The 27,956-nt window shown below is 38.2% G+C and overlaps 1 protein-coding gene across 3 annotated transcripts in view; it reads left to right on the forward strand.

The window, feature by feature from the left end:
• Positions 1 to 636: 636 nt before the first annotated feature.
• Nbeal1 (neurobeachin like 1) overlaps positions 637 to 27,956 on the forward strand; it is a 151,973-nt gene continuing 124,653 nt past the window's right edge. For 2 of the 3 annotated variants that reach the window (XM_027397011.2, XM_027397012.2), the window contains exons 1-6: positions 637 to 790; positions 1,564 to 1,880; positions 14,194 to 14,285; positions 14,709 to 14,870; positions 18,603 to 18,684; positions 19,269 to 19,396. In XM_027397011.2, the coding sequence (XP_027252812.1) occupies positions 1,830 to 1,880; positions 14,194 to 14,285; positions 14,709 to 14,870; positions 18,603 to 18,684; positions 19,269 to 19,396 (515 nt within the window). In that variant the 5' untranslated portion in view covers positions 637 to 790; positions 1,564 to 1,829. Of the gene's footprint in view, positions 791 to 1,563; positions 1,881 to 14,193; positions 14,286 to 14,708; positions 14,871 to 18,602; positions 18,685 to 19,268; positions 19,397 to 27,956 lie in introns of those variants that run through there. The other variant, XM_027397013.2, reaches the window with a different exon arrangement.

The following is a 27,956-nucleotide window of genomic DNA, read 5'->3' on the forward strand; positions in this document are numbered from 1 at the left end:
TTAACATTAGGTTTTGTGTATGCTTGAAAAGTTTCACAATAGTGTTTACAATTTTTAGATTTAAAAGATGGTTAATCTTACAGTTTTCTCCTCCCTTAAAACAAAAATCTTATGAAAGTAGTGTGGGGCTAATAAAACGTCTCCTTGGCTTTTGCTTCTTTTTCTGAAAGACGGAAGTCATTCCAAGATCTTGGTAGAGCAATCTCCTTGGAATAATCACAGAGACAGTACAAAGGCACCAACACAAGTATAGGAAAAGAGATTTGTCTTGGAGGTGTGCCCCAGGACCAATTCCACTTCCACAAAGAAATGAATCGAAATCCTCTCTAGGGGTTACCACAGGCTCCCCGACCCTCAGCTGATTCGCGGAGGCGACGCCAGGCTAGCCAAGTTCCGTCCGCCCCACCTAGCAGGGGCGGGGCGCGACGTCAGCACGTCGGTGCTCACGTCCAGCTGGGAGAATACTGACCCGAGTGCCCAGGCTGGCGCCGGCCGCTCTCAGAGCCAGGAAGCCGAGCGCACTGCGGCTGCGCAGGCATGCCTGGGGCGGGGCTTCGGGGCTGAGCCGCCCTTGAGGAGCGGCTGCCGGAGGGCCGGGTAAATCCTGAGAGGCCGGAATGATTAGCCGAGGGGCTGCTCCGCCCCTGGCTCCTCCCGCCTGGCGTCGCCGCTGCCCCGCCTCCGCCTCCCGCCCGCTCGGCTTCGGGTTGACACGGGGCTTGGCCGAGGCCAGGGCGGAGGGCAGCAAGTTAGCCCGCGGCTGGGTGGCGGCTGCCGGCCCGGGAGCGCGGTGAGGGGACGCGGAGTTCGGGCGGAGGCCGCGGCCGGCCGCCGAGCGGGAGGGAGAGGGCCAGGGCGCGTGAGGCGTGGGGCTGCAGCCTGAGGGGCGGTGGCGGGCGAGGGGGCGCGGCCGGCCCGGGCGGGTCTGGCTACGGCCGGTTGGCGTGGGTCCAGGGTCGGGGTCCCAGAGCGCTCGGGGCCGCGCTTCTGAAGTTGATTGGCACGCCTGACGTTTGTCGTACTCGTTCTTAACGGGGACGCGGGGAGGAAATGGAAAGGTCCCCGGAACGCCGGGGGCTCCCCCGGGAGGTGGTCCCTGCCTCGGTGTGCGAGCTCCTTTCTTCTTGGGCGGAGAGGTGGAGGCCAGGTAGACGGGGTGACTTTCCCTGTGCGGATGGTTAAAACAAACAAACTAGGAATTCCTCGGGCCCTCCCCCACGCCCTGCCCTGCAACGCAGCAAACATTCCCAGCAACTTTTAAGTAGCAGGCGAGAAATCTCCGAGATTTGATATGTTTGATCTGTGTTCCTGGTCTTTTTAAGGTTAAGGGAAAACACGTTGAGTAGGGAGTCGTTTTTTCCTTCCCATCTATCGCAGTTTTGGTTGTGAAGATTTTAGTATGTTACGTTGATGTTAGTAGCGGTGTACGGTATAGGAGTTTCTGTGAGATCTAATCAGATTGGAAATTTATCCCTTTGATTGAGTAGGCAAGGAAGACAAATATCAGAATTTAAAAAAATATGACTTTAAAAAGACTTTGGATTTTTTTTTTTTATTTCACAGACCTATTTACGAGCCCAGCTACCATTGATGAAGATGTGTTGGCGTATCTGCTGAAATTGACCTTTACTGACCCGAGACAGTCTTATTTGTTCCATTTATTATTATTATTATTATTATTATTATTATTATTATTATTATTATTTTTGTTTATCCCACTGCTTTGATTTTTACTGTAACGGCTGAGAAACTTGGAAAATAAAATAACATGCTATGGTCTTGAACCTTCGTTTTGAGGAAATACTAAAGTGCCATAGTAAAAAGCCACAATGGCAGCCAGAGAGAGGCTCTTTGAACTTTGGATGCTTTATTGTACAAAGGTAATTGCTTTTTATTTCTGTTCTTAAAAATACTTGATTATAAAATTTTGTATCCAGTATCATGATCTTAATGGGTAGCATGTTTGTTTTTTTAATAATCCCGAATTGGGGCGGGTGTTGGTAGTGCATGCCTTTAATCCCAGCACTTGGGAGGCAGAGGCTAGCTTCGTCTACAAAGTGGGTTCCAGGACAGCCAGAGCTGTTACACAGAGAAACCCTGTCTCAAAAGAGAAAAACAAAACAAAACAAAACAAAACAAAACAAAAAAAAAACAAAAAAACCCAAACCTGAATGGCAGGTGTTGTGGGACATGCCTTTAGTCCCAACATTTGAGAGGCAGAGGCAGGTGGTGTTGTATGAGTTCGAGTCCATCCTAATCTATTTAGATTGTTGCAGGACAGCCAGGGCTGCATAGACAGACCTGTCTCAAAACAGTCCCCCCAACAACTCCCCAGTCCCGAATTTTAAAACATGTAGGGGATTTGTGTTTCCCATATTTTTTCAGATTTGAGTACATTGACAATATTGGCCTAGTACTAAAAACTTACAGATGTGTTGTTTGATATTATCAGTGATCTCAAAATTACATAGATAAGATTGTGCCTATAAAAGGAAAATAAAATTCTTATTGTGTGTAGGATGTGTGGGCACAAGGGTGGTATTTTTTTAGAGGTCAGAGAACAACTTGTGGATTTGCTTCTCCCTCTCCACCTTTAAGTAGCTTCCTGGGATTGAATTTAGGTCTGCCGGGTTGTGTGACAGGGGTTCTACCTACTGAGCCATCTTACCTGGAAATATTTCATTTTTATGCTTTTTTTCCCCCCTTCCCTGAATTGGGGGTAAAGACTCTTTTGTGAGGGTGTTAAACTTTTTTTCATCAGCCTTTTATGAAGGTTATTGATTGAGGTGGTGATGTGATTAACTTTGTGTTAGCACATACTGGCATTATCTTATTTGATAGGAGTCTGGTGAGGTGGGTATTGATTACCCCTTTTACTGACGAGAAAACTGATGTAGGTGTGGGTTTGGAACCCTGAAGTACCTAATTCAGGTCCCATGCTTTTAGCCATTTTGACTCTTTAAGAATAATTCTGCCATTCAGAAATAATTTTCCTTGATTTCCTTCATGAGGGTTTTTGCATAGGAAGTTAGATTTTAGGTCTTTGAGAAGGTGCCACTTAAGGGTTTCTCAAGTGAGGCTCCATATTACTACTTTGAAGATACTGGTAATGGTCAGAGAAGCATCCTCAGTCTATTAAGTTAACTTAGGTTAGTGTGGTTATGCTCTCAGGTCAGCCTGTAGTGTTGTGTTATATATCCAGCAGCAGCAGCTGCTGCTGCTTCTTCTTTTTCTTCTTCATCATCATCATCATATAATTTCAGCTATTTAAAAAGTAAATTATCCCTTAAAAGACATCTCATTTCACTGGAATTTTCCTTAACTTCCTGGTTAGATTTCCAAGTTCAGGGCCAGCCTGATCTATATAGAGAGTTACAGGTCAGCCAGAGCTACATTATAAAAATATATATCTGTGCATAGATTTGTACATAAACATGCACACACATACATACTTTGAAATGTTAGTATGAAATTTTAAAATAACTTTTAGACTTATGTAATTGACAGAAATAGCTTCTTAAAAATAGACAACCCTTCCAATAAAAAAGGAATCCATTTCATCCAGAAACTTTTGAATATAGTCACTAATTAATGTTAGCCAAAAGTTAAAATGAAATTTTAGTATAAATGTCTGGTAATTTGAAAATGACTTGTTAAAAATATATTAAACTTACTAATTTTCACTTTTTTCAGAAGAAAAGGTAAATGAGATTCTATTGTTTTACTGATTATATTTTTTCTAGGTAGATAAAGTGACAGTTCATATTGAAAAGATTATCTGTTATTGACATACACTGTTTTTTTTTTTAAAAATCTTAACAGGAATCGTTTTGTCATGAACTCTATTCTTTCCCGAGTGCGTGTGCGTGGTACTAGGGATAGAATTCAGGGCCTTGAATATTCTAGACAAGTGCTGTGTTCCTGAGTTCCTTTTAATCCCTACTGTCAAATTTTGAAGCCTATCTTCTTGACAGAAAGATAAATCTGACTTTTATGATTAAAATTAAGCCATGCTTGCTCTTTTTTTTTTTTTTTTTTTTTTTTTTTTTTTTTTGGAGACAGGGTTTCTCTGTATTGCTTTGGAGCCTGTCCTGGAACTCTTTCTGTAGACCAGGCTGGCTTTGAACTCACAGAGATTTACCTTCCTCTACCTCTCTAGTGCTGGGACTAAAGGCGTGTGCCACCAACGGCCGGCTACCATGTTTGCTCTTAGTAAGATTTATTTTTGTTGTTGTTTCAAAGAGGGACTGTTTAAAAATTGTGAGTTTTTTTTAAATATTACTAGCTCATGGATAGATGAACTTGTTAGATAATAACTTGTACACTTTGAATCGGGTAGCTACCAGGTGTACAGCTCACAAATTAAACTCATCTCCCTACTGAGGCACATCACTGGTCTCAGGCCTCTTTCCTATTGCTCCTACTCTAGCAGTTAGCCCCTCAAAACACGACTTCCCCACCAATACCTGTCACATTTTAAGATCTTTTTGCTTTGCATTTTATACTTTATTTATTTTAGCTTTTTGAGATAGGGTTTCTTTGTGTTGCCCTTGGCTGTCCAGGAACTTGAAACCAGAGATCAACTTGCCTCTGCCTCCCAAGTGCTAAAGGTGTGTGCACCACTGCCCAGCTGCATTTTATACTTTGGATGAGTTTTCATACAATTTGAATACTCTTCAGACTTTATAAACATTTTCTACAGCTTAGTTCTGAGAGCTTCTTAGCCTTTGTGGCTGCTTGTCAAACTCAAGTTTTTCTTTTCTTTCTTTCTTTCTTTTTTTTTTTTAGAATTATTTTCTGTGTTTTATGGATGTTTTGCCTGCATGTATGTCTTTGTTCCACATTCATGTCTGGTGCCAATTTGAGTCTAGAACTGTAATTATGGACAGTTGTGTGCTGGGTATTGAACCTGGGTCCTCAGCCACTGCTCCTAACCTCTGAGTTGTCTTCTTCAGATTTTTTTAATGGTCATGACCTTTGAGAGATAATTAGGTTTGTCTTATTTTTGGTCCTTATTCTATGAATTATTCTAAAAAGTCTTTCGTTCTCCTTAAAGCTTTTGTTACGGAACATTTTAAGCATATACAACAAAAAAGATAAGATACAGGAAATATTTGACATTTTTCAACAATGATCAGGTTATACTATGGTTCTTCTGTTCTCTATACTGAATTATTTAAAATCAAATTCCACACAGTTTAGGATGTTGCCTAAAGATATTTAAAAGTATATCTTTAGAAATAAGTCTTAAAAACTATCACAATACAATAATTATTTAAACTATAAAAGATGCACTTATGTCCAAACTCTCTGCTAATCTTATAAGACTTATTTTTTCACTGCATAATTCAATATTTAAGCAAAGAGTATGCACTATATTTTATTAAAAGGATGTGTGAAACCTTTTCCACACTTTTCTTTGATATTTATTTATAGTAGAAAGCAGCCAGCCACACCTACACACCCCACCCTCCTATTCCACAAGACAGGGTATCCCTGGCTGTCCTGGAACTTGCTCTGTAGACCAGATTGGCCTCGAACTGACAGAGGTCTGCCTGCCTGTACCTCCTCTGAGTGCTGGGATTAAAGGGGTGTGCCCAGCTTTAAAAAGCAGTTTTTGACCTTAGAGTTGTCTACACTCTAGATATTGTTAATGGATCTGCAGCACGAATTCTCTTCAGTCTTAATAAACTCAGAGTCACGTATTGGGGTGGTGGTGGTGGTGGTAAAAGCTGAAGGATCAGAGAAGCAGAGCGGCCAGACATTAGAGTTCTTACCTCTACCCATGCTCAGAACAAAGGGGCGGCCCTGTCCTCAGACTGCCTCCTCAGACTGACTGCCTTGCCTTGTTATATTCCTTTCCCCGCCCAGCCATATTCCTTCCTATCTCTACCTCCTTAGTGCTGGGATTGAAGGCGTGTGACACCACTGCCTGGTCTCATGGCCTCTATGGCTAACTAGTGTGGCTAGCTCTGCACTCTTGATCTTCAGGCAGTTTTTATTTGTTAAATCATAAACAAAATATCACCACATGGCTCTCCTTGGGTTTTTAAAAATTGTTTCTCTTTGGGTTTGGGTACCTGTGAACTGGCAAGTGTAGAACCTTGATTCAGGTTCTAGTTTGGGTATGGAAGGCTATAGTAGTTCATAAATACAGCCTTCATCAATGATTTTTACTTAGTTTTATAAGGATTTTGTATGACAGATGGTCTAGTACTTTTTCATTTGTTAGAAAATGTAGAGAAATGACCTTCCATTATTTATGACTTCTTTAAAAGAAAGTCATTCTTCATAAATGCTTGATTCTCTTTGTCAATTTCCAGAACAATAATTTGATAAACAAAATGGCCAATTTTTCTGGAGTACCAAGTTTATTTTTTTTTAAATTAATTAATTAAAATTTTGGGGGATAGAATCTTTTTTAAAATTTAAATTAGAAACAATCTTGTTTTACATGTTAATCTCAGTTCCCTCTCCTTCCCCTCCTCCCCTGCCCCCACAGACCCCCTATTAATTAAATTTTAAGAAAGAATTATGTAATTATGTATACAGTATTCTGTCTGTCTGTATGCCTGCACACCAGAAGAGGGCACAGATCTCAATACAGATGGTTGTGAGCCTTGATGTGGTTTCTGGGAATTGAACTCAGGACCTCTAGAAGAGTAGCGAGTACTCTTAACCTCCGAGCCATCTCTCCAGCCCCCCAGGTTTATTTTTAATGATTAAAATTTAAATAGTGTTTACCATTTTGGTGTCCCACTTGATTTTTTGAGTATACAAAACATTGTAAGTATACCTGGTTAAAGAAGAAATCTTTGAAGATCATGTAGGTCTGTTTCAAGGCAGTGAAGTTAAGACATCTTTCGTATTTGCCACATTGGCTACACTGACTTCAGCACATGTATTCCAATATGTCAATAGTAAATCACTCTTGTAGTGTTTTGGATGCTGTCACTGATTAGTTTGAAAGTTTAGTAGAAGTACCCTTGGTTTATACTGCTTTGTAGAAAGAATGCTATGGACTGTCTACTTACTCATCTGACTTGAAGACTAAATGTTAGGGATTAAAATCTTCTGAGTAGAGGCTTCTATTTTAGCGGGTGGATCCTCACATACTAAATTGAACATTTGGCAAAACACTTGATACTTTTTCCTTTTAATAGTTTTTTTTTTCTTAAATTAACAAGTATTTATGGAGTGTGGTCTAATATTTTAATACATGTGTGCTTGGAATAATCAAGCCAGGCTGATTAACATATATAAAACCCTCACATAATTACTTTGTGATGTGCAGTTTATTTTGTTTCAGGCCAAATTTCTTACTTTGTCCTTCTAGGAATAGGGCTTAGTTGCATGTTAGAAATGTGACTATCTGCCAGGTAGTACATGCTTTTAATCCCAAAACTCAGGAAGCAGAGGTAGGCAGATCTCTGTGAGTTCAAGGCCAGCCTGATCTGTAGAGCAAGTTCTAGAATAGCCTCCAAAGCTACACAGAGAAACCTTGTCTTGAAAAAAAAAATGACTATCCATAATAGATTTGGTGATTTTATATAGTAGTTATTACATAGGAAGGATGATAAGAAGGAACAGTATGCCTATTCTCTGAAGATTGTTTCATTAGTGGATATGATCACTTATTCAAAATTATATGTAGTCTGAACATTCTTGCTTTCAAATAGCCATCCCTACCCAAGGTCAAGGATTTGATTGACAGTACATTTCATATAGATCTTAAAAGTTAAACATTAAATTTGAACAGCTCTAATCTAGTACCTGATTTTAGTTCTTTTGTTAGCAACTACTTCCCTGGTATATTAATAGTAGATATCATTTCTTTGTTTAATCATAAGACAGAAACAAAAAAGGCAAATTTTATTTAACTGTATACCAACTTGGGTAATTATTAAGCATCTTTTGGGAATTCATATGTTTGTGCATTGTCTTTGTTTCAACTGCTGCCCTAGGAAAAGGGTGTATTTTTTTTTTTTTTTTCTTTTAATTGTTGTTGATTGAGGGCTAGGGCTTTGCAGATAGTAGGCAGGTGTATTGTCAATCCTCTTTTTATTTTCTGTGGTAATGCTTTACCAAGTTGCCCAATGTGGTCTTGAATTCACTCTGTAGCCCAGGCAGGCCTTGAACTTGACCTCTTCCTGCTTGAACCTCTTACATCGATGGATTACGAACATGCACCATCAGGCTTGACTACCAGACGTTATGCATGCGGCAGCTAGTTGGCTAGGATATGTAGAGGAGAATTGAGTGTCAGTTTCCTCAGTAAGATTTTAGTTTTTGGGGGGCAGGAGAGAGAGCTAGTGGTTAAGAGAGGCTGCTCTTCAGGGGACTTGGGTTGGATTCCCAGCATCACATGGCAGCTCACAACTGTAACTCCAGTCCCTGAAGATTCAAAGACTTCTGGCCTTCCTGGGCATCAGGCATACAAGTGGTGGACAGACATACATAGAGGAAAAACTTAGACATAAAGTAACACTGATACATAAAGTAAAAAGAAAAAGTTTTTTAAGTGTATTTTTGTTCTTGCTGGTAAAAATTATCACAAAGTAGTAAATAGGGTGACATTTTGTTTTGTGCATTATAATAGGTTTGAAGTCAAGGTTCATTAATTATTTTGATTTTTAGACAGGGTCTCATTTATCCCAGCCTGGCCTAGAACTTTTATTTCTTTTTTAAGTTAGATACATTTTATTTTATATGAGAATGTTTTGGCTATATGTATGTATGTGTACTACTGTGTGATTGGTGCTGTGGAGGTCAGAAGAGGGCACTGAATTCCCTGGAGCTAGAGTTTGTGATTGTGACCCATCATTTAGGTGCTGGGAACTGAGTCATGGTCTTCTGCAATAGCAACAAGTGCTCCAGCCCAGCCAGAACTCTTGATATTCTGGTCTTATTCTCCCCAATGCCGATGCTATAGGGGTATGTGATCTTTTTCTGTTATTGTTCAGATTCAGATTGCATTGAAAAATTAAGTGGGACCTAGTAGAAATGGATCTGAAATTTCATTCTAATTTTGCTTTTTATCTTAGGGACCTCAAATTAGGTCATCTAGTTCTTTATATTTCAGTTTTCTCATCTGTCAAATGGGAAAAATAAAGTAACTTTTATTTCTCAAAGTTGTTGAGGGAAAAAATGAATTTGTTTTATTTATATGTACATTAAAAGTAAGAAAATGTTATTAGTATTTTGTATTATAATTTCCATTGTTTTCTATATTTATAATCAAGGGAAGTTTTTCTCTTTGGTGGTAATGAAGCTAAGCTAATAAAATATCTTAAATTTTCATCTTAATTTTCAGATTGCCATTTAAGCATAGTGCTTAGTTATCTTGAATCGTGATGTGGGTTTTTATTTTCCCCAACTCTAAACCAAGTTTGTTTTGGACCTTAGTGATGCGCCATTTCCTGCTGTTGCCCTTTGTCCTTCTAAATCTGGAATATGACTGAAATAGATAGTTTTGCAGTGAGCTCAGAGTACAGTTCCTTTTCAGAATAAAAGTTTTGCTTTATAGTGAAAGTAGGATTTACTGATGTTTTATTTAGATAAAAAGGTATGCACCTCTTTTTAATACAAATTTTGAAAAATTGTACTAGTGGCTTCTAATTTCTTTGTTTTAGGACATTAGATGTGAAAGTTAAAAAAAATGAATATTTTGTATCAGAAAACCTGAAGGAAATGATTATTGCCTCTGGTTTGTGCTTATCATATCCTACTCTTTAAAAAAAAGTTAAGATGGCATGAAAAGTTTTTATAATTGGACTGGGTGTGGTGGTGCACACCTTTGATCTGTGCATTCAGGATGCACAAACAGGTAGATTTCTGAGTTCAAGGCCACCCTGGTCTACATGGAGAAGTTCAGACTAACCTGGCTCAAAAATCACATTTTTTAAAATTGTATTTTATTAATTCAAATTAGGAATCAAAAAATCACATTTTTAAAATTATTCTTTTATCTAAATTTCTCTGGTAGTTGGTAGCATAGGTAGCATTTAATCTATGCTTTGGAAACTGGTACTTTGACAAACCATTCACAAATTAAGCTAGTACATGATTATTAGGTTTCCAGGTAAGCATTCTTGAGTTTTTTAGTCCTTGAGGAACTGAGGTATTTTATAGGTATATATAGAGTTTAAAAGGGGGATTTGTGGTAGAAATAAATATTTGAGAGTCATATTGGGAATTATAGTATATTAGGAGAAGAGGGTAAAAGTCAAGTTTTGGATCTAAAGAACTAAAGGACGAGAGAGAATTCCAACATTTCCATGCCTTACACGTGTCAAGGAGTTTGAATAGGAGAACTAGGAGTATTGATTCCTCAGAAAGTAGAATGGAGCCGGATAGTAGCACACACCTTCAGTCCCAGCACTTGGGAGGCAGAGGCAGGCCGATCTCTATTAGTTCGAGGCCAGCTTGGTCTACACAGTTCCAGGACAAGCTCCAAAACTACATGGAGAAACCTGTCTTGAAAAACAAAAACAAAACAAAACAAAAAAGCAGAACACTTTATGAAGTAGTCCAGAAGAATGCAATGTAGCATTCAAGAAAAGCATTTGGAAGGCTGGGTGTGGTGATGCACATATGTACTTCTAGTACTCAGGAGGCCAAGACAGGAGAATTCCAAGTTCCACAACAAAATTAAGAAACTAAGGTTGAGGAGGTGGCTCATTGTCTAAAGTTTTTGTTTTGGAAGTGTAAGAGCTAGAGTTCTAGCAGTAGTGCATATCTGTAATCCCAGTTAGCTACAGTGAGATAGGAGTTGGAGACAGGGGACTCTCCTGAGGCTCATGGACCAGCTAGCTTGAGTGTGCTCAGTGGTGAATAAGAGACTGCCTCAGAATGAGTTGGGAGGTAAGGACCAACACCCAAGGTTATCCTCTGACTTTTATATGGATGCCTGATGTACACACAAACAACCCTCCCTCCCTCCCTCCCTCCCTCCCTCCCTCCTAAAATTACTTCCCCAAACATTGTGGAGGTTATTGGTAGCTTCAGTAAAAGCAGCCTAAAAAGAATGGTAATGAAAGATGTTAAAAATAAAAGTTCTCTATTTACTTACTCATATTAGGGATTGAATCAAGACCCACATGCATGCTAAATGGGTGCAGTACTATTGAGTTACAAGCCCCTCCTCATTTTTTTTATTGTTCAGACTTAAATGTGTTACCGTGCTGATTTTATCACTTAAAAAGGTGTCCTTTTGATTTTTTTTTTGTATCAAACTGGTCAAGAATATTGGTTTGTAGGCCACACTTTGGCATCTAGAACATTGGAACAATCTCAGATTTCCAGAAATACATCTGGAATTCTAGAGTTGTATGATATAAGGAACTTAACTACTCCATGAGTTGTTATAAAAGTTACTATAACATTGTATACCAATACTGTTTACAAGATAGGTACCCCTAAGATGATTGTAGTAGCTCACAAGTTAATATGAATAGCACAAACTTTAAAGATTCTTACTTGTAAGTTAGGCATCCCTGAAACTGCATTTTTAGAAATAAAGCTTTGATCAGTTATTCTGTCTGCATGCTGATTTGCCTTTGCTACAGCTTCCTTTCCTTTATTGCAAAATTGCGTGGCACGTTTACTATAGGGAGCTGGGAGTGGTGGCACACACCCTAATCCTAGTGCTGGGGAGGCAAAGCAGGTAGCTGTCCAAGTTCAGGGCAAGCCTGTTCTACAGAGAGAGTTACAGGTCAGTCAGACAGCTAAATAGTGAGACCCTGTTTTAAAAAAGCCCAAAATCCTCAAACCCTCCAAAACTAAAACTACAACAAAAAGTTTTTACTGCAAAGTTATGAAGAATTGGGCTCAAGAATCCATTGTATTACAGCCCAATTTCTTGATCACAATTGTTCATATCCCTCCTATATGCACATGTCTTTTGTATTTTATCTCTTATCTAAAAACTCCTGTATATATCTTAATCTTGAAACAGAATCTTATGATGACATACACTATCAAGTTCAATTCAATCTAAAGATTGAATTCAGAAGACACCATCAATATATGTTCCCTATAAAGCTGACATAGAGTTAAAACTAAATTGGGAGTACCACGATAAACATTTCAGGAAAGGGAAGAATGATGGGCACAAAAGTAGTTCATGGCAACCCTGAAAACTAAAACCAAGTAGTCCCTACTCCTTCCACCTCCAGAGAATTAAGTCAATACCTCCCCCCATTCTTCTATTTCTTCTGGCTCTGTGCTCTTGGAAATTCTTAGTTTTGTATAATTTTCATTTTTTAATTTGAAGAGGGTCTAAGAATCTGTGCTCTTTGTTATGACAAGGTAGGTCACTCAGCTTTCTAGATTTGAAAGTCACTCAAGAAGATGAATGCTGCCAAGTCTGCTTCTTGCTCTTCCTTGTCTAGTTGTAATATCTAATACTGTCAATGTATATTCTATTGGAATTAAGGCAGCTGCTTATTCCTTATTTTAGTAAAGACTGGGTTTTCTTCACTGCTGTAGACTGGAGCTAAGACTTCTATGTGTGGGTTTGCATATGACTACTTTGACTCAGGTCAGTATAATTTATAATGGTGATTTTTTATTTTCTTAGGTCTCCTGGTGCTGTTTGCAAAATGGCATGTTTGTCAGTGTTAGAACATATCATGCGATTATTGAGGGTAGTCGTGTCCCCCCCCCCCCAGACAGGGTTTCTGTGTAGCTTTGGAACCTATCCTGGCATTCTCTCTGGAGACCAGGTTGGCTTTGAACTCACAGAGATCTGCCTGCCTCTGCCTGGGATTAAAGGTGTGCGCCACCAATGCCTGGCCTGTTTCTATATGCTGAACTTAATCACAAGAGTGACTTAAGAGGTAATCCTCTTCTTTGTTAGAAAGCCTGGTAAAGAGAACTCCAGGTGGTTGTATTTTTATTCTTCTATATTGAGGAGGAATGATGCAATCACTACTGTTTTTAATATAGGGCTGTTTCATTTTTATGACCCTTGGTAGTTAAGTGTAGTTCATCTATAGATTGTTCCAGGCTGGATGCGATGATATGATTATTTTGTGAGTTAACTTCTTTGTAACCTTGACTTGACAGATCCTGAATGAACCCATCGTTTCCTTTTTTAACCTACTAAATCCCCACCTCTCACAGCTGGTATAGTGTAGTAGAATGGGCACCTGTTGGATTCATGTGTCCTTGCCTCACTAACAGTTTGTAGCTTATGACTTTGGACAAGTCACATATCCTTTTGAAATCTCTAAAATTAGGAAAACTAGACCCTTTCTGGATAGTTAAAAGATATAAATAATAGGTTAAAAATGCCTGCTGTTCCAGGTAAATTTACTTCATAAATTAAACAGTGCCTTTACTTCTTTGTAATTGTTCAGTTTCCTAGTGGGATTCTATGCTTGCCAAACATTTGGTAGTACTGACCTTTGGAGTCTGAATGAGGGTTTAGAATGTAGATCAGTACTTCTAGAATGTTGGTGTAGAATTTGAACCAGATACTAGAGAATTGCTAAATAAAATATGAAGAGAAATGCATCAATTTTTTATAGTGTGTGTGACTGTTTTGTATCTTAACTTTTACCAAGAAGTAATCCTTTGCTTTTTATAAAGAAACTAATAAGGAGAACCCCAGGTACTTGTAGTTTTGGAGTTTGTCCCTAATGGATAAATGAATGAATAGATGAATGACATTCTAATTTGAAACATAACACAAAGTATATGTTTCTATATATTTCTAAGGCTAATAAGTCATCTTAGAACATTTCTCATGAATGCTGTTCTTTGCCTAAAATATTTCTGTCTTCTGATTTCTCTTGTGAAGTTGTAGATAGTGGTAATTTATATGCTGATTTTGAACCAATTTAGCAATAGAACAACAAATCCTGAAAGGTCAGCAATTGCTGTGTATTTTAGGGGAGATTCTGGATTATAGTGTAATACTTTTATTTTAGGGAAACAAATAAGTTTGCTAGTGATCCCTTTGTGTTAGATTAGTGCTTAAGCTGTGATGTTTAATCATTGTCTATACTCCTAAATTACATGTTGAAATTTGGCTGCTGTAAAGAGGTGTTGAAGAGACAAAATGGGGAACAGTGCTGAGATTACAGATATGATCCTGTGAACGGCTGATGTTCCCACTTTAGGTAGTTACCTAGGTGTGAAAGCATTGCTTCTGTGACAAATAATATTGTGATGACCTTCTCATTTCAGAAAGATCCAGATTACCTGAGACTATGGTTGGACAATTTTGTCTTAAGTTATGAACAGTTTTTAGATGTTGACTTTGAAAAGCTGCCTACCAGGTATGTTAGAAATACTCATCACCATTGGCTGAGATTGTTTTTGTTTGTTTGTTTGTTTTGTTTGTTTTTTAGCAAAAGGATTTTATTGACATAAGAACAGCAGCTATGCCAATAGTCTTACTACTGCATGAGCATGCTCTCATGACAGATATTGCTCAGTGATCTTAGCAGTCTTATGGGCAGTATCATACCTAGTTCTTAGAAACCTCTTTGCTTTGTTGAGCTACTACCCTCTCAGTGCTCTGACACTAGCTCTTTAGTTCAGCACCAGATCTCACACGTGGAAGATCGAGTCTTCGACAAGACTACTGTCATTTTAGGGAGAAGTTGCAAATCTTGACAGCCACACTTGAAATCTTTTATTGCATTTAATTAGTTATCTGTCTTAAGTTTCAACACGATTTTCTCGCCCATATCTGACAGGGTAGATGACGTGCCTCCAGGAATATCTCTGCTTCCTGATAATATTCTGCAGGTTCTGAGGATCCAGCTGCTACATTGTGTTCAGAAAACAGCAGATGGGTTAGAGGAACAACAACAAGCATTGTCAATTTTGCTCGTCAAATTCTTCATTATTCTTTGCAGGTATTTGGTATAAAATTTTAGCATAATTATTACCAAAATAATAACAATATTTATTAGTGATATTTGTTTGTATGAATTTTTAATGAATGTGTATATCTTTGTAGTACAAATTGTTAGCACACTGGAAAAGTTCTTAATTATTGTACCTAATTATAGAGACACTTAGCCAAGTATTTTAAATGTGTGCTGTCAAGATGGCAGGCAAAAGGCAACTACTTGCCAAGCCTGACTACCTGAATTTAATCTTCTGGACCCACATGGTAGAAGGAAAGAAATCAGTTCCCTACACTTTTGTTCTTTGATCTTTACTCCTGCACCAAGGCATACAAGGGCCAGAACAGTGTACTTGCATACACAAAAATAAATTTTAAGAAGTGCAATAAAACTGTTGTTTAAAAAAAGAATAGCTGGCCTGGTGGTAGTGGTGCAAGCCTCTAGTTCCAGCACTCGGAAGGCAGAGGCAGGCGGATCTCTGTGAGTTCGAGACCAACCTGGTCTACAAGAGCTAGTTCCAGGACAGGCTCCAAAACAATACAGAGAAACCCTGTCTAGGGAAAAAAAAAAAAAAAAAAAGGGAATAGCTGGTCAGTGGTGCTGCATGCCTTTAATCCCAGTACTTGGGAGGCAAAGACAGGCAGATGTCTGTGAGTTCGAGGCCAGCCTGGTCTGCAAAGTGAGTTCCAGGACAGTTAGCGCTGTTACACAAAGAAACCCTGTCTTGAAAAATTAAAAAAAAAAAAAAAAAGGAAAAACTTAAGTGTAACTTTAAAGACAATGATAGAAGTTTTTATTTTAGCAAGAGATATTTTCTACAAGGTTCTTATCTATAAATGTATATACTTGCGTGTGTGCAAAAGCCAGCATATGTGTGCCAGATATCACCCTTTGTTTCATTTTGTTTTTTTAAGATAGGGTTTCACTATGTAGTCTACTTGGCCTGGAATTCACTGGGTAGACTAAACTAGCCTTGAATTTAACAGAAATCTACTTGCCTCTGCCTTAGGAATGCCGGATTGAAGGGGGTGGTGGTGGGGAAGACACCACCTCACCTCACTTCCATCTTACTGAGAGTTTCTTAGTAGCCTTCCTGAGTAGGCAGTGCTGGCAGACACATAGAAAAGCATGGGTGTGAACTTCTTGGCAAAGAGTTGCAGAAATTGAGAAATCTAAGTCCTCCTCCTTTATTTAGATCCATTTTTTGGTTTTGTTTTGTTTCCATTTGGGGGAGTGAGAGGCAGAGGGGAAAGAAGAAAGAATGAAAAGAGAGTAGTAATCAGAATAGTAAGAGAATACATAAGAATGGGATGAGACAGAAACTGATGACTCTCTAGCTATAGTCCCCGAACTGGTAGTTTTTGTGTTTGGGGATTTTATCAATTGATGCATTTTGCTAATACATAAGTGTTTTGAATCTTTAAGCTATCATCTACTGCATTGTCTGTGCCTCAGAGGCATAGTTTTAAAGGCTACTGGAGTTACAGATGGGATATTCTTGATAAAGTAAGCTTGCTATTTGTTAGACTGTAATGATAACAAATAACAGGGCAATAACAATTTAGCTATAGGTCCTTTTTCCCTTGGATCTATGTCTTTTTCCAGTACTAATTCAGATATAACTTTTAAATTAATTTTAAGCTGGGCATGGTAGCACATGCCTTTAATCCTAGCACTCCGGAGGCAGAGGCAGGTGGATCTCTGAACTCAAGGCCAGCCTGGTCTACAATTGAGTTCCAGGGCTGTTACACAGAGAAACACTGTCTGGGAAAATAACAAAAAATTTCAAATATTTATAAATTTTATTATGTAATTGCTAAGAGATAATTCATGTCATGTAATTCACCTACTTAGTATGTCATTAATTTTTTAAAATAAAAGAAATTGGGCTTTTGCTACAGTCAGTTTTCAAACTTATTCATCAGTTCATAAGGACATTCAGTTTTGTTCTGATTACAGTATTGTGTGTGTGTGTGTGTGTGTGTGTGTGTGTGTGTGTGTGTTGTTGTCGTCTGTCTTTCTCTGTCAGTTTGGAAGAGTTGGTTGTCTCCTGTGTCCCAGGGAATTTAATTCAGGTTGTCAAGCTTGGTGGCAGATGCTTTTACCCTTTGTGCCATCTTGCCCGCCCCAAGGACACTGAGTTTTTAATCTCTTGAGAAACAACTGCCAGACTGTTTTCCTGAGTAGCTATTACAATTTAAATTCCATCTGCTTGAAGGTTTCAGTTTTTGTATATCCTTGCCAATACTTACTCTGTTTTCTGCCCTTGTCTTACTAGTGAGTCTGAAAGTAGTTTTCGTGACTGATGATGTTGAACATTTTTAATGTGCTTATTATTTATATATATGTAGTACATTGTGAACTACATGCAGACTTTAGAATTAAAAAATGTGTATGTGTGTATGTACATGTATGTGGCAGGTGCTTGGCAGAGGCTAAAGGATGTCAGATCCCCTGAAGCTGGAGTTATGGGTGGTTGTGAGCCAGCTGATATAGGTGCTGGAAGCCACACTCTGATTCTCTGAAAGCAGTGTGTGTTCGCAATCACTGAACCTACAGAGGGAATTTTAAATGTTCTTGTATTAGAGAGAGGGATTAATAACTAAGATGTCATGGTAATTTAATTTTTTAGTGTGTGTGTAAAGTCTGTTAAGTTTTCCTGTTCTGTGTGCATCTGTAGTAGGATGTTTTACTCTTGGCTTTTTGGGGGGGCCTGCCACCTAGCTCCCAAATAAATCACACACAACAGCTTATTCTTAGTTATGAATGCCTAGCCTTAGAGCTTAGCTTGTTTCTTTCCAGATTTTCTTTCTTTTTTAAAAAAATTAATTTATTTTTTACATTCTAATCCCAGTTCCCCCTCCCTCCTCTCCTCCTACTCTCCCCACTCCCCCCCCCACCTCATCTGCTCCTCAGAGAGGATAAGGCCTCCCCCAGGAAGTCTACTAAGTCTGTCCCATCATCTCGTAGAGTTCCCACCTTTTCTTAACTTACATTATCCCATCTGTCTTTGGCCTAAGGACTTTTATCTTTCTGTATTCCCGTATACCTTTCCTTTCCTTCTTACTGCTGTCTGGGTGTCTAGCTGGGTAGCTGGCATCTGAAGTCCTCCTCCTTCCTCTCTTATTCCTTCTTCCTCCAGATTTCTCCATCTATTTGTACTCTCTGCCTGCCAGCCCCACCTATCCTTTCTCCTGCCTTTCTGTTGGCTGTTCAGCTCTTTATTTGAACCATCAGGTATTTTAGACAGGCAAAGTCACACACCTTAAAATGTTTTCCAACAAACATCTACTAGATTTTGAGATAGAAAATTTTTACAGGTCATAGTGTCTCAGAACAGAAAACTAATAAGCTTAACTTTTAACAATAATGCCAAAAAGATACTTAGGTGTCATAAATTAGCTTAGTATATGTGTCACAACTCATGTACTTGTGGACTCTCTAACAGGATGACATGGTATGTCCTCTTAAAATATTTAAAGATGACAATATCCTTTGTGTCATGAACTTCTGATACAGTTTACAAAATATGACATAAGTCAAACTAAGGGAACTAAAATTCAGAAAGTAGAGTGAAAACAGTAATGGTACATATCTTGTATAAGAGCAATACCCTATGCATCCTTTTCTTTTTTAATATTACTAATATTTCATTTGCCAGCATCTGTTCTCATAATCCAAGCTGAATATGCTTGCAGTATATTGCTCATATGTAATATTATCCTTTTTATCTCCTAGGAACTTATCAAATGTAGAAGAAATTGGGACTTGCTCTTATATTAATCATGTTATTACCATGACAACACTGTATATTCAGCAAGTAGGTGTGAATACATTCCTTTTTGTTGCTTTATTGAGACTAACTAGATTTTACTTTTTTAAAAAAGTTTTTAAATATTAACTTTGCTAAATGTTTTCAAAGAAGGTAGTAATTGAAAAGATAGTTAAAATTAGTAATGGATAATAGATCGTTTTAGAAATTTGTATATTTTCTTTTTTTAAAAAGAGTTTATTTTTATTTCATTTGCATTGTTTTGCCTGTGTGAGGATGTTAGATCCCTAGGAACTGGAGTTATAGACATTTATGAACAGTCATGTAGGTGCCGGGAATTGAACCCAGGTCCTCTGGAAGAGCAGCCAGTGATCTTAACCACTGAGTCATCTCTAGTCCCAAATCCTAGATTATTTATCATAAATCTTACTGAAAAGCACATATCCAAAGATGTTTGACTCTTTTAAGCTTATTCTAGGAAGAATTTAACATCTGAGAGAATATATCTAGTCCATATGATTAAATGACTCTTAAGAAATCAAAGGGGAAGTTAGGCTTATGTAAGTAAAATGATTTATTGAAAGTTGATAAATGAAACATGCTCTTAATTTTATGTTTAATTTTATTCTCAGTTAAAAAGCAAAAAAAAGGAGAAGGAAATGGCTGATCAGACATCTATTGAAGAATTTGTGATCCATGCATTGGCATTCTGTGAAAGTTTGTATGATCCGTATAGAAATTGGAGACACAGAATTTCAGGGTATGTCTTATAAATTGTATTGTTGAGATTGAGTCTTACTGTGTAGCTTGGCTGGCTTAGAACTTGATATGTAGACCAGGCTGGAGGTGACCTACCTGTCTCTGGACTGCTGAGATTAAAGGCCTTCATCACCAATCTGGCCATAATGTTAAAGCCTGAGCATTGGACTGAGGAGGTGGCTCAGTGAGCTTAGTGAACTGTATATGCTTGAGGACCTGTGTTCATATCCCTAGAACGAATGTAAAAGCTTGATGTAAGAGCATGAATGTCTGTAATCATTGTGTTTTTATGAAGAAATGGGAAGTGGACATCAAACCTGGGATATATAGTAGAAAACCAACAGAGACACTCTCAAACAAAATGGAAAAAGGCCAGTATTGATGCCCAAGGTTGTCCTTTGACCTTCATGCACACAGTGTGTGCCTCCATTTGCACATGCTTGCACACATCCAGTATACACACATGATATATTAGCAAAACAAAACTTTGCCATAAATTTGCACGTTTTTATAGAAAACGTCTTCCATATGTGAATCATTTTTTAAAAATTTAAATTAGAAACAAGATTGTTTTACATGTCAATCCCCGTTCCCTCTCCCTCCCCTCCTCCCCTGCCCCCCACTAACACCCTACCTATCCAATACCATTTCTGCTTCCTAGGGAGAGTGAGGCCTTCCATGGGGGTGTCTTCAGAGTCTGTCATATCCTTTGGGATAGGGCCTAGGCCCTCCCCCGTGTGTCTAGACTGAGGGAGTATCCCTCTATGTGAAATGGGATCCCAAAGTTCATTACTACACTAGGGATAAGTACTGATCTACTACAAGAGGCCCCATAGATTTCTGAGACCTCCTCACTGACACCCACATTTTATGGCATCTGGATCAGTTCCATGCTGGTTTCCCAGTCATCAGTCAAGGGGCCAAGAGCTCCATCTTTTTCAGGACAGTTGTTTCTGTGGGTTTCACTAGCGTGGTCTTGACCCCTTTGCTCATCACTCCTCCTCCTCTGCAACTAGATTCCAGTTCAGTTCAGTTTTTAGCTGTGGGTATCTGCTTCTACTTCCATCAGCTGCTGGATGAAGGCTCTGGGATGGCATATAAGTTAGTTGTCAGACTCGTTATCAGGGGAGGGCATTTAAGGTAACCTCTCCACTGTTGCTTAGATGGTTAGTTGGTATCATCCTTGTAGATCTCTGGACATTTCCCTAGTGCCTGATTTTACTTTAAACCTGTACTGGCTCCCTCTTTGATGGTATCTCTTATATTGTTCTCCTCTATTCTTCCCCATACAACTTTCCTGCTCCCTTATGTCCTCCTCACCCCTCCTCTTCTCCCCTTCTCATTCTTCTAGTTCCCTCTCCCCCCCATACTCCCAATTTGCTCAGGAGATATTGACCCTTTCCCCTTCCCCGGGGGACCATGTATGTCTCTATTAGAGTCCTCCTTGTTGCCTAGCTTCTCTGGTGGTGTGGATTATAGGCTGGTAATCCTTTGCTATATGTGTAAAATCCATATATGAGTGACTACATACCATGTTTGTCTTTTTGTGACTGGGTTACCTCGCTCAGAATGGTTTCTTCTGGTTCCATCCATTTGCCTGCCAATTTCAATATTCCATTTTTTTTCCCACTGAGTAGTACTCCATTGTGTAAATGTACCTCACTTTCTATATCCATTCTTAAGTTGAGGGGCATCAAGGTTGCTTCCATGTTCTGGCTATTACAAATAATGCTGCTATGAACATCGTTGAACAGATGTCCTTGTTGTGTGAATGTGCTTCTTTGGGGTATATGCCTAGGAGTGGAGTTGCTGGATCTTGTGGTAGGCTGATTCTCATTTTCCTGATATTGCTATACTGATTTCCAAAGTGACTATACAAGTTTGCACTCCTACCAGCAGTAGAGGAGTGTTCCCCTTTCTCCACATCCTCCAGCATAAGTTATCATTGGTGTTTTTGATTCTAGCCATTCTGACAGGAGTAAAATGATATCTCAGAGTTGTTTTGATTTGCATTTCCCTGGTGAATTTTTTTTTTTTTTTTTTTTTTTTTTTTTTTTTTTTGGTTTTTCGAGACAGGGTTTCTTTGTGGCTTTCGAGGATGCCCTAGAACTAGCTCTTGTAGACCAGCCTAGTCTCGAACTCACAGAGATCTGCCTGCGTCTGCATCCCGAGTGCTGGTCCGTATGTGAATCTTAAAAGAATATCTTTCTATTTGAAAGCATTCATGGCAGATTCACATGTGGAAGGTTGAGGAGATGACTCTGGAGAGATGGCTCAGAGGTTAAGAGCACCGACTGTCTTCCAAAGGTCCTGAGTTCAATTCCCAGCAACCACATGGTGGCTCACAACCATCTGTTATGAGATCTGGTGCCCTCTTCTGATGTGCAGATATATATGGAAGCAGAATGTTGTATACATAATAAATAAATAAAATATTAAAAAAAAGAATTTTAGTTTGTTCTCGAATCCACATAAAAAGGTTAGGCTCAACAGGGTGTGTGCTTATAAATCCAGCACTGGAGAGGTTGAGACAGGCTTATCCTTGGCGCTCGATACCCAGTGTAGCTTACTCACTGTCTTTCTCAGTTTCTCTCCACTCTATTTTTATTTATTTTTTGAGGCAGTCTCACTTTGTATCCTTGGCTGGTTTGGAGCTGCTTTATAGACGTTGAACTCATAGAGATCTGCCTGTGTCAAGAGGCACCTTATTTTTGGAGGCAGGTTTTTACTGTCTGACCATCAAGCTCCAGGAATTTTCCTGTGTCCTTAATTCCAGTGCTGGAGTTATAGATGGAGTATGGCATTTTTTTTTTTTTTTTAATGTATGAACCTGGGTGTATGTGTGGATGTCAGGACAATTTGTTTCTTTCCACCATGTGGATTCTGAGGATTGAATTTACGCTGTCAGGCTTGATGACAAGTCCATTATCTGCTTAGCCATCTTACCAGCTGATATGGCTGGCTTTTTCATCTGGGTGCTGGTGATTGAACCCAGGTCCTCCTGCATGCAAAGCAAATGCATTATCAACTGAGCAATCTCCCCAGTTCCTGTACTTACACTTTGAATAGCTACCATTAGGTGATGATAACAGAGAACATTTGTATAGACTATGTTACAGTTCACTTCATATATTCTGTATGATATATTTTATTGACATAGAATATATCCTGGTACTTGAGAAGATAGAAGCAGGAGCATCAGAAGTTCAAGGTCATTTTTAGCTACATAGTGAATTTGAGGCCAGTCTGGGCTATATTAAATCCTGTCCCCAAAACCACTATTTATTTTAAAGTGTATAGGCATGAGACTGGTATAGTTGATTCATTACCATTTTCTACTACAGTGCATGTTGATATCCTAATGCTAAAAATGTATGACTGAATTTGTGAGCAAACAGCTGATCCTGTATAGGTGCCAATATAGCAAATACTGGAAAAATGTTTCTAATTTCCACATATGATTTCATGTTAAATATTATTTCTATGCAAATTTGTATGAAATTATCAGTGAAGTTATAAAAAAGGAAAAAATTCCTTGTGTGTGTATTCCTGGTGAGAGAATATTGGGAAAGATATGTGAAGGATACAAAATTTCTGTTAGGGAGATAAATTTAAGAGATTACCCAAAAACTATGGCTACTATAGTTATTAACATTGTATTGTATTCTTGAAAATTGCTAAGAGTAATAATTTTTAAGCATTTTTATCATAAAAATATGAGGCAATTCATGAATGTTAGTTTGACGTATTCTGACACACACTCATGCTCACACATGTGTATGTCTGTGTGTCTGCATATGAGCAAGTATTTCTGAAGCTCATATTCCAAACCATAAATGTGTATGTAATACTTACTAAAATTCATCCTTAAAAAGTCCAGCCTCTATAAGAAGATATAAAATATAGAAAGGATAGTAACATTGTCAGAGTTATGTGTCTCTTTGCTGTGCTGTGACAAAATATCTGACAAAAGCAACTTAAAGGGGACATATTTAGACTCACAGTTTGAGTTATAGTTCATCATGGCAGGGAAGCCATGATGGCTGGAGGTTGAGGCAGGTGGTCACGTTGTGTCTGCAGTCAAGAAGCAGAGAGCTTTAAAATGCTAGTGTTCAGCTTGCTCTCCCACTTTTAGTCAGTCTGGTAGTTAGGGTGGGTCTTCCATCTCAACCTAATCTAGAAAATCCCTCACGGGCATGCCTGGAGATTGGTCTTTAAGGTAATTTTAAATCTTGTCAAGTTCACAATCACTGTAAATCTTCAACAGTGTGTACTCCAGTTATTGAATAGAAGAATCTTGTCATCATACTTTTTTTATTTAAAAAGTTTTATGTGTGTGGGAGTTGTGCTTGCATGAAAATCTGTGTATTCCATGCATGCAGTACTCGTGCAGGCCAGAGAGGGCATTGATCCCTTAGAACTGGTGTTCCTAGATAGTTGTGAGCCATCATTGTGTCCTGGGAATTAAACTCCAGTTCTCTGCAAGAGCACCAGGTGTTCTTAACTGCTGAGTCCTCACTCTTGTCCACCCTCCCCCATTTAACTTTATATGTTGAAAAAGGTTGACTGTAAAAGTTAAAGTTCTCCAGAGAAACAGAATCAATGGGACATATAAGATATATGCCTGTATGAATTTGATTTCTTTTTAAAATCTTAAAAAAACTCCAAAAAACAAACAAACAAAAAACCTAGCAGGTTCTGGCTAGTTTTAGTAAAGAAAATCTTTCCTGGTTTATGTTTCACTAATCTGTTGTGGTAGCTTCTAGTAATATCAAAATCATCTGGGTCATTGAAGTCCAGTGTGTATACTCTATACTTTGTAGTAGTTTCTGCATGCTGTGCCCAATTCAGTATTGCTGTCACTATAGTGATGGATACAGTTTTGGCCAACATCCATGATATTTTATTTTAGGTTTCCTCAAAGCTTGGCAGTCGGTAAAGATAACTAATTTTCTTTGTCTTATCTGATCATTTTCAGAGTCTGCCCATAAACCAGCCTCTATTTTCCACTTTTCATAACAAATTGGGAGTGTAGAGTTGATTGACTCCAGAGACTTTTTCATCTTTTGGGCTATTTTTCTGCCTTAAGTGTGGGACAGACAGCCCTCCTAACCAAGTATAATGGCCAAAAAGGCCAGGGAGCAAGAAAACAATAAATTTTCATTAAAAAATTGGCTCACATAATAGGGAAACTGGTAAGTCCAGTCTGATGTGTGGGTGAGCAGACTGAGTGAACCATTGGTACAGGCTGAAGAATGACAGGTAGACACTTAGGAAAGCTAAAGCTGCAGATGAAATCCCAAGACAATTCACCAGAGAATTCTCTGGTGCTCAGTGGGTTAATCTTTGTCTTCTATTCAGACTGTCAGATGATTCAATGAGATCTAATCATCTCATGGAAAAAAATACTTAGATTTCACAAATTTACCAATTAATCTCATCTAAAAACATCTTCTAGCTTACAAATTAATCACATTGTGACAATTTTGACTAAGTAGTAGTGGGAAGGTCTTAAGGACCTTCTATGTCCTTTAATATATCTATTTTTCTATAGATAATCTCTTTGAATTTTCCTTCCATAAAGATTTTTGTGTCTCTCAAGATAAATAATCTGTAGTATCAAATAAGGTCCTTAGAATAATAAAGGTGCATTTCTTGTTTATGCCGTCTTTTCTTTTTTTCTTTTTTTTTTTTTTTTTGAGACAGGGTTTCTCTGTGTAGCCCTGGCTGTCCTGGAGCTCACTTTTTACACCTTTTTAGGCTGGCCTCAAATTCATAGAGATCCGCCTGCCTTTGTCTTCCAAGTACTGGGATTAAAGGTGTGTACTGCCTGACTATCTGTCTTGTTTTTAAGGAAAAAAAAAAGACCTAAAAGATACTTTTGCCATGTGTATGCATGTGTGGATATGCCTTTGGGAGCAAGAGGCTTTGGATCCCTGGTTCTGGAGTTACAGGTGGCTGTGATTCTCTTGACATGAATATTAGGAATGGAACTCTGGTCCTCTGGGATAGTATTGCATGCTCTTAATTGCTGTAGGATCTCTTCACACCTTTTTCCCTGTTTTTGCAAAAAACAATTTCCATGTGTATTGTGTGTGTAGATAGGAACCCCTGTTAATCCTAGTCAGTTAAGTCCCACAGGACAGCCAAAATCTTAAATGTTGTTAGTTACAATGAGAAAGAGGAAAAGAAAGTGCCAAAACTCTTGTATTGGTAATTTAATTCTCTTTTTTTTAAGGTCATGCTACATATCACATTATTTTCATTCTGAATTCACTGTTGGTCAGAACTAATTATATGTTCCCACCACAAGGGAACACATTTAGCTCTGCCACATGAGTAGGGAGACTGTGGAAATAGCAATAATTTGGCAAGCAGTACCATGACTGCTTCTTGCCTTTGTATCTCTCAGGATTTTTTAAGTATGCAGAGGGACATGTAACACTTCTTTATTTGTAGGCTTTATAGTAATTTATCATTTTAGTTCCAATGACTCTGTTTTCCTCTATTTTGATTTGTATGCTAGAAATTTTACAAAGAAAATTGTATCTTTTCTTCCCACTTCTCTCTTACTTTTTATATTCAGCAATGAAATCTAAGGAAGTCTATTAAGTTTTGAAACAATGACATTGATTTTTTTCTTTATAGGCACCAAAGCAGATAAACCAAGAACTGTCAGTCTGAATATGACAGAGGCTTTTTAAAGAAATCCTTAAAATCAGAGCAAAAAGAATTTAAACATGGTAAAAGGAGACAAGATGTATATAAAGGTAGCTCTGATAACAAACTAAAATTAAGTAAAGTGATTGTTAGAAACAAACAGAATTTTTGAAATTTTGTTTTTGTTTTTGTTTTTTGAGACAGGGTTTCTCTGTTATCTCTGGTTGTCCTGGAACTCACTCTGTAGACCAGGCTGGCCTTGAATTCTGAGCTCTGCATGCCTCTGTGTCCCGAGTGCTGGTATTAAAGGCCTGTGCCACCACTTCCCAGACAATTTTTGAAATCTTGAGCAAAGGGAAGTTTTAAATAGCATGATATCATTTAGTACATGATGCAAGATGTGCACTTGTAAGGTGGCCACACAAAGAGGAGAAGCATTCATTAGTGACAGAAGTGTATATGGGGTTTCATCAGGAATTATGCTTGAAACTGTCTTTGTATTCTCTCTAATATGCTTAGAATCCTTCAGTACTAGAGCTGCTTCAGTGGCAAATGGCAAAGTAAGGTATTCAGACTTCAGTGTCTTTGACTTTGATAGATTCAGTCACAGACTTAGAAGAAAAAAATTTATGGACGACCTATACAAAGGATCCATAGCAGTAGCTTACATCTTTTCTTTAAACTGATTGTGAAATTAAATGGAAGTTTATAATATGTGTATTACTTATCAATGAATCAGTTAGAACAAATGTAAGTTAAAGTAGCATAGTTACATATTCAGGAATGTTTTAAATTTTAGTTTTTACTTGATGTAAGGGATAGTTTTCATATTTCATGGAATTTGATTTCATTAATCTGTTAACTTTATTTTGATTTTACTTGGAGAATCTTAAATAGTAACTCAGTGGAACTAATGTATAAGAATAAAACAAACAAACAAACCAACAGCAACAATGACAACAAAAAACCTCCCCCTCGGGTCATTGGTGGCTCATGCCTTTAATTCCAGCACTTGAGAGGCAGAGGCAGGCAGATCTCTGTGAGTTCAAAGCCAGCCTGGTCTACAGAGCAAGTTCCAGGACAGTCTCCAAAGCAATACAGAAGAAACCCTGTCTTGAAAAAAAACAAAAAAACAAAAAAACCAGCCTGATATGTAGCTCACTGGTAGAATGCTGTGCCTGCCATTCATTCCCTAGAGACCAGATCCCATCCTACCACCCTTTTGGGCGTGGGGGAGGGTATACAAAATGCTTGTTTGTTTATTCAAATGTTTATTTATTAGTTCATTTGTTGTGTCTACTATAATTTTAATAGGTATTGTTGCCTGTCCATGGGGAAAAATTGTTTATTTATGCCCTAGGATCTATTTGCCAAATGTGACAATATATGCGTAAAAATAATCACAGAAAACAATAATAAACTATAAAGAAAAAAAGAATTTGAGTTCATCCCAGTGCTAAGTAGCTAGGTAAAGGAAAAATTAAATTTTTTGTCAGTAATATATTATGAAGTGCCAATTAATAAATATAGAGAAGATGTTGGAGTTGAAGGAAAAATCAGCATTTTGATTTATGTATCATAGTAGAGATGTATCAATCACAGGTAATTAATTGATGATTAAATCTGGAGGCAAGTTCTGATTAGGAGCGTAATACATAAATGTTTTAAAATGACTTTCAATAAATTAATTATCCTGGACAGTATTTTTCACTATAATAAAGCTGACGGGGTAACCAAAATTAAAATCAGTGAGAACGCCACACATGATACCCAGGGAAAGGCGTCATTTTCTCTGTAGTAGTTAGAAGTTCAGCTGTAAATGCATAGTTCAAACCTAATTGGAGAAAGCACCAAGCAAAATTAGAAGGGGAGAGACTGGTGTACACCTCCTGTAGCCTACA

Source organism: Cricetulus griseus, chromosome 2 (genome assembly GCF_003668045.3).
Source record: "Cricetulus griseus strain 17A/GY chromosome 2, alternate assembly CriGri-PICRH-1.0, whole genome shotgun sequence".
In the NCBI taxonomy this organism is placed as follows: Eukaryota; Metazoa; Chordata; class Mammalia; order Rodentia; family Cricetidae; genus Cricetulus; species Cricetulus griseus.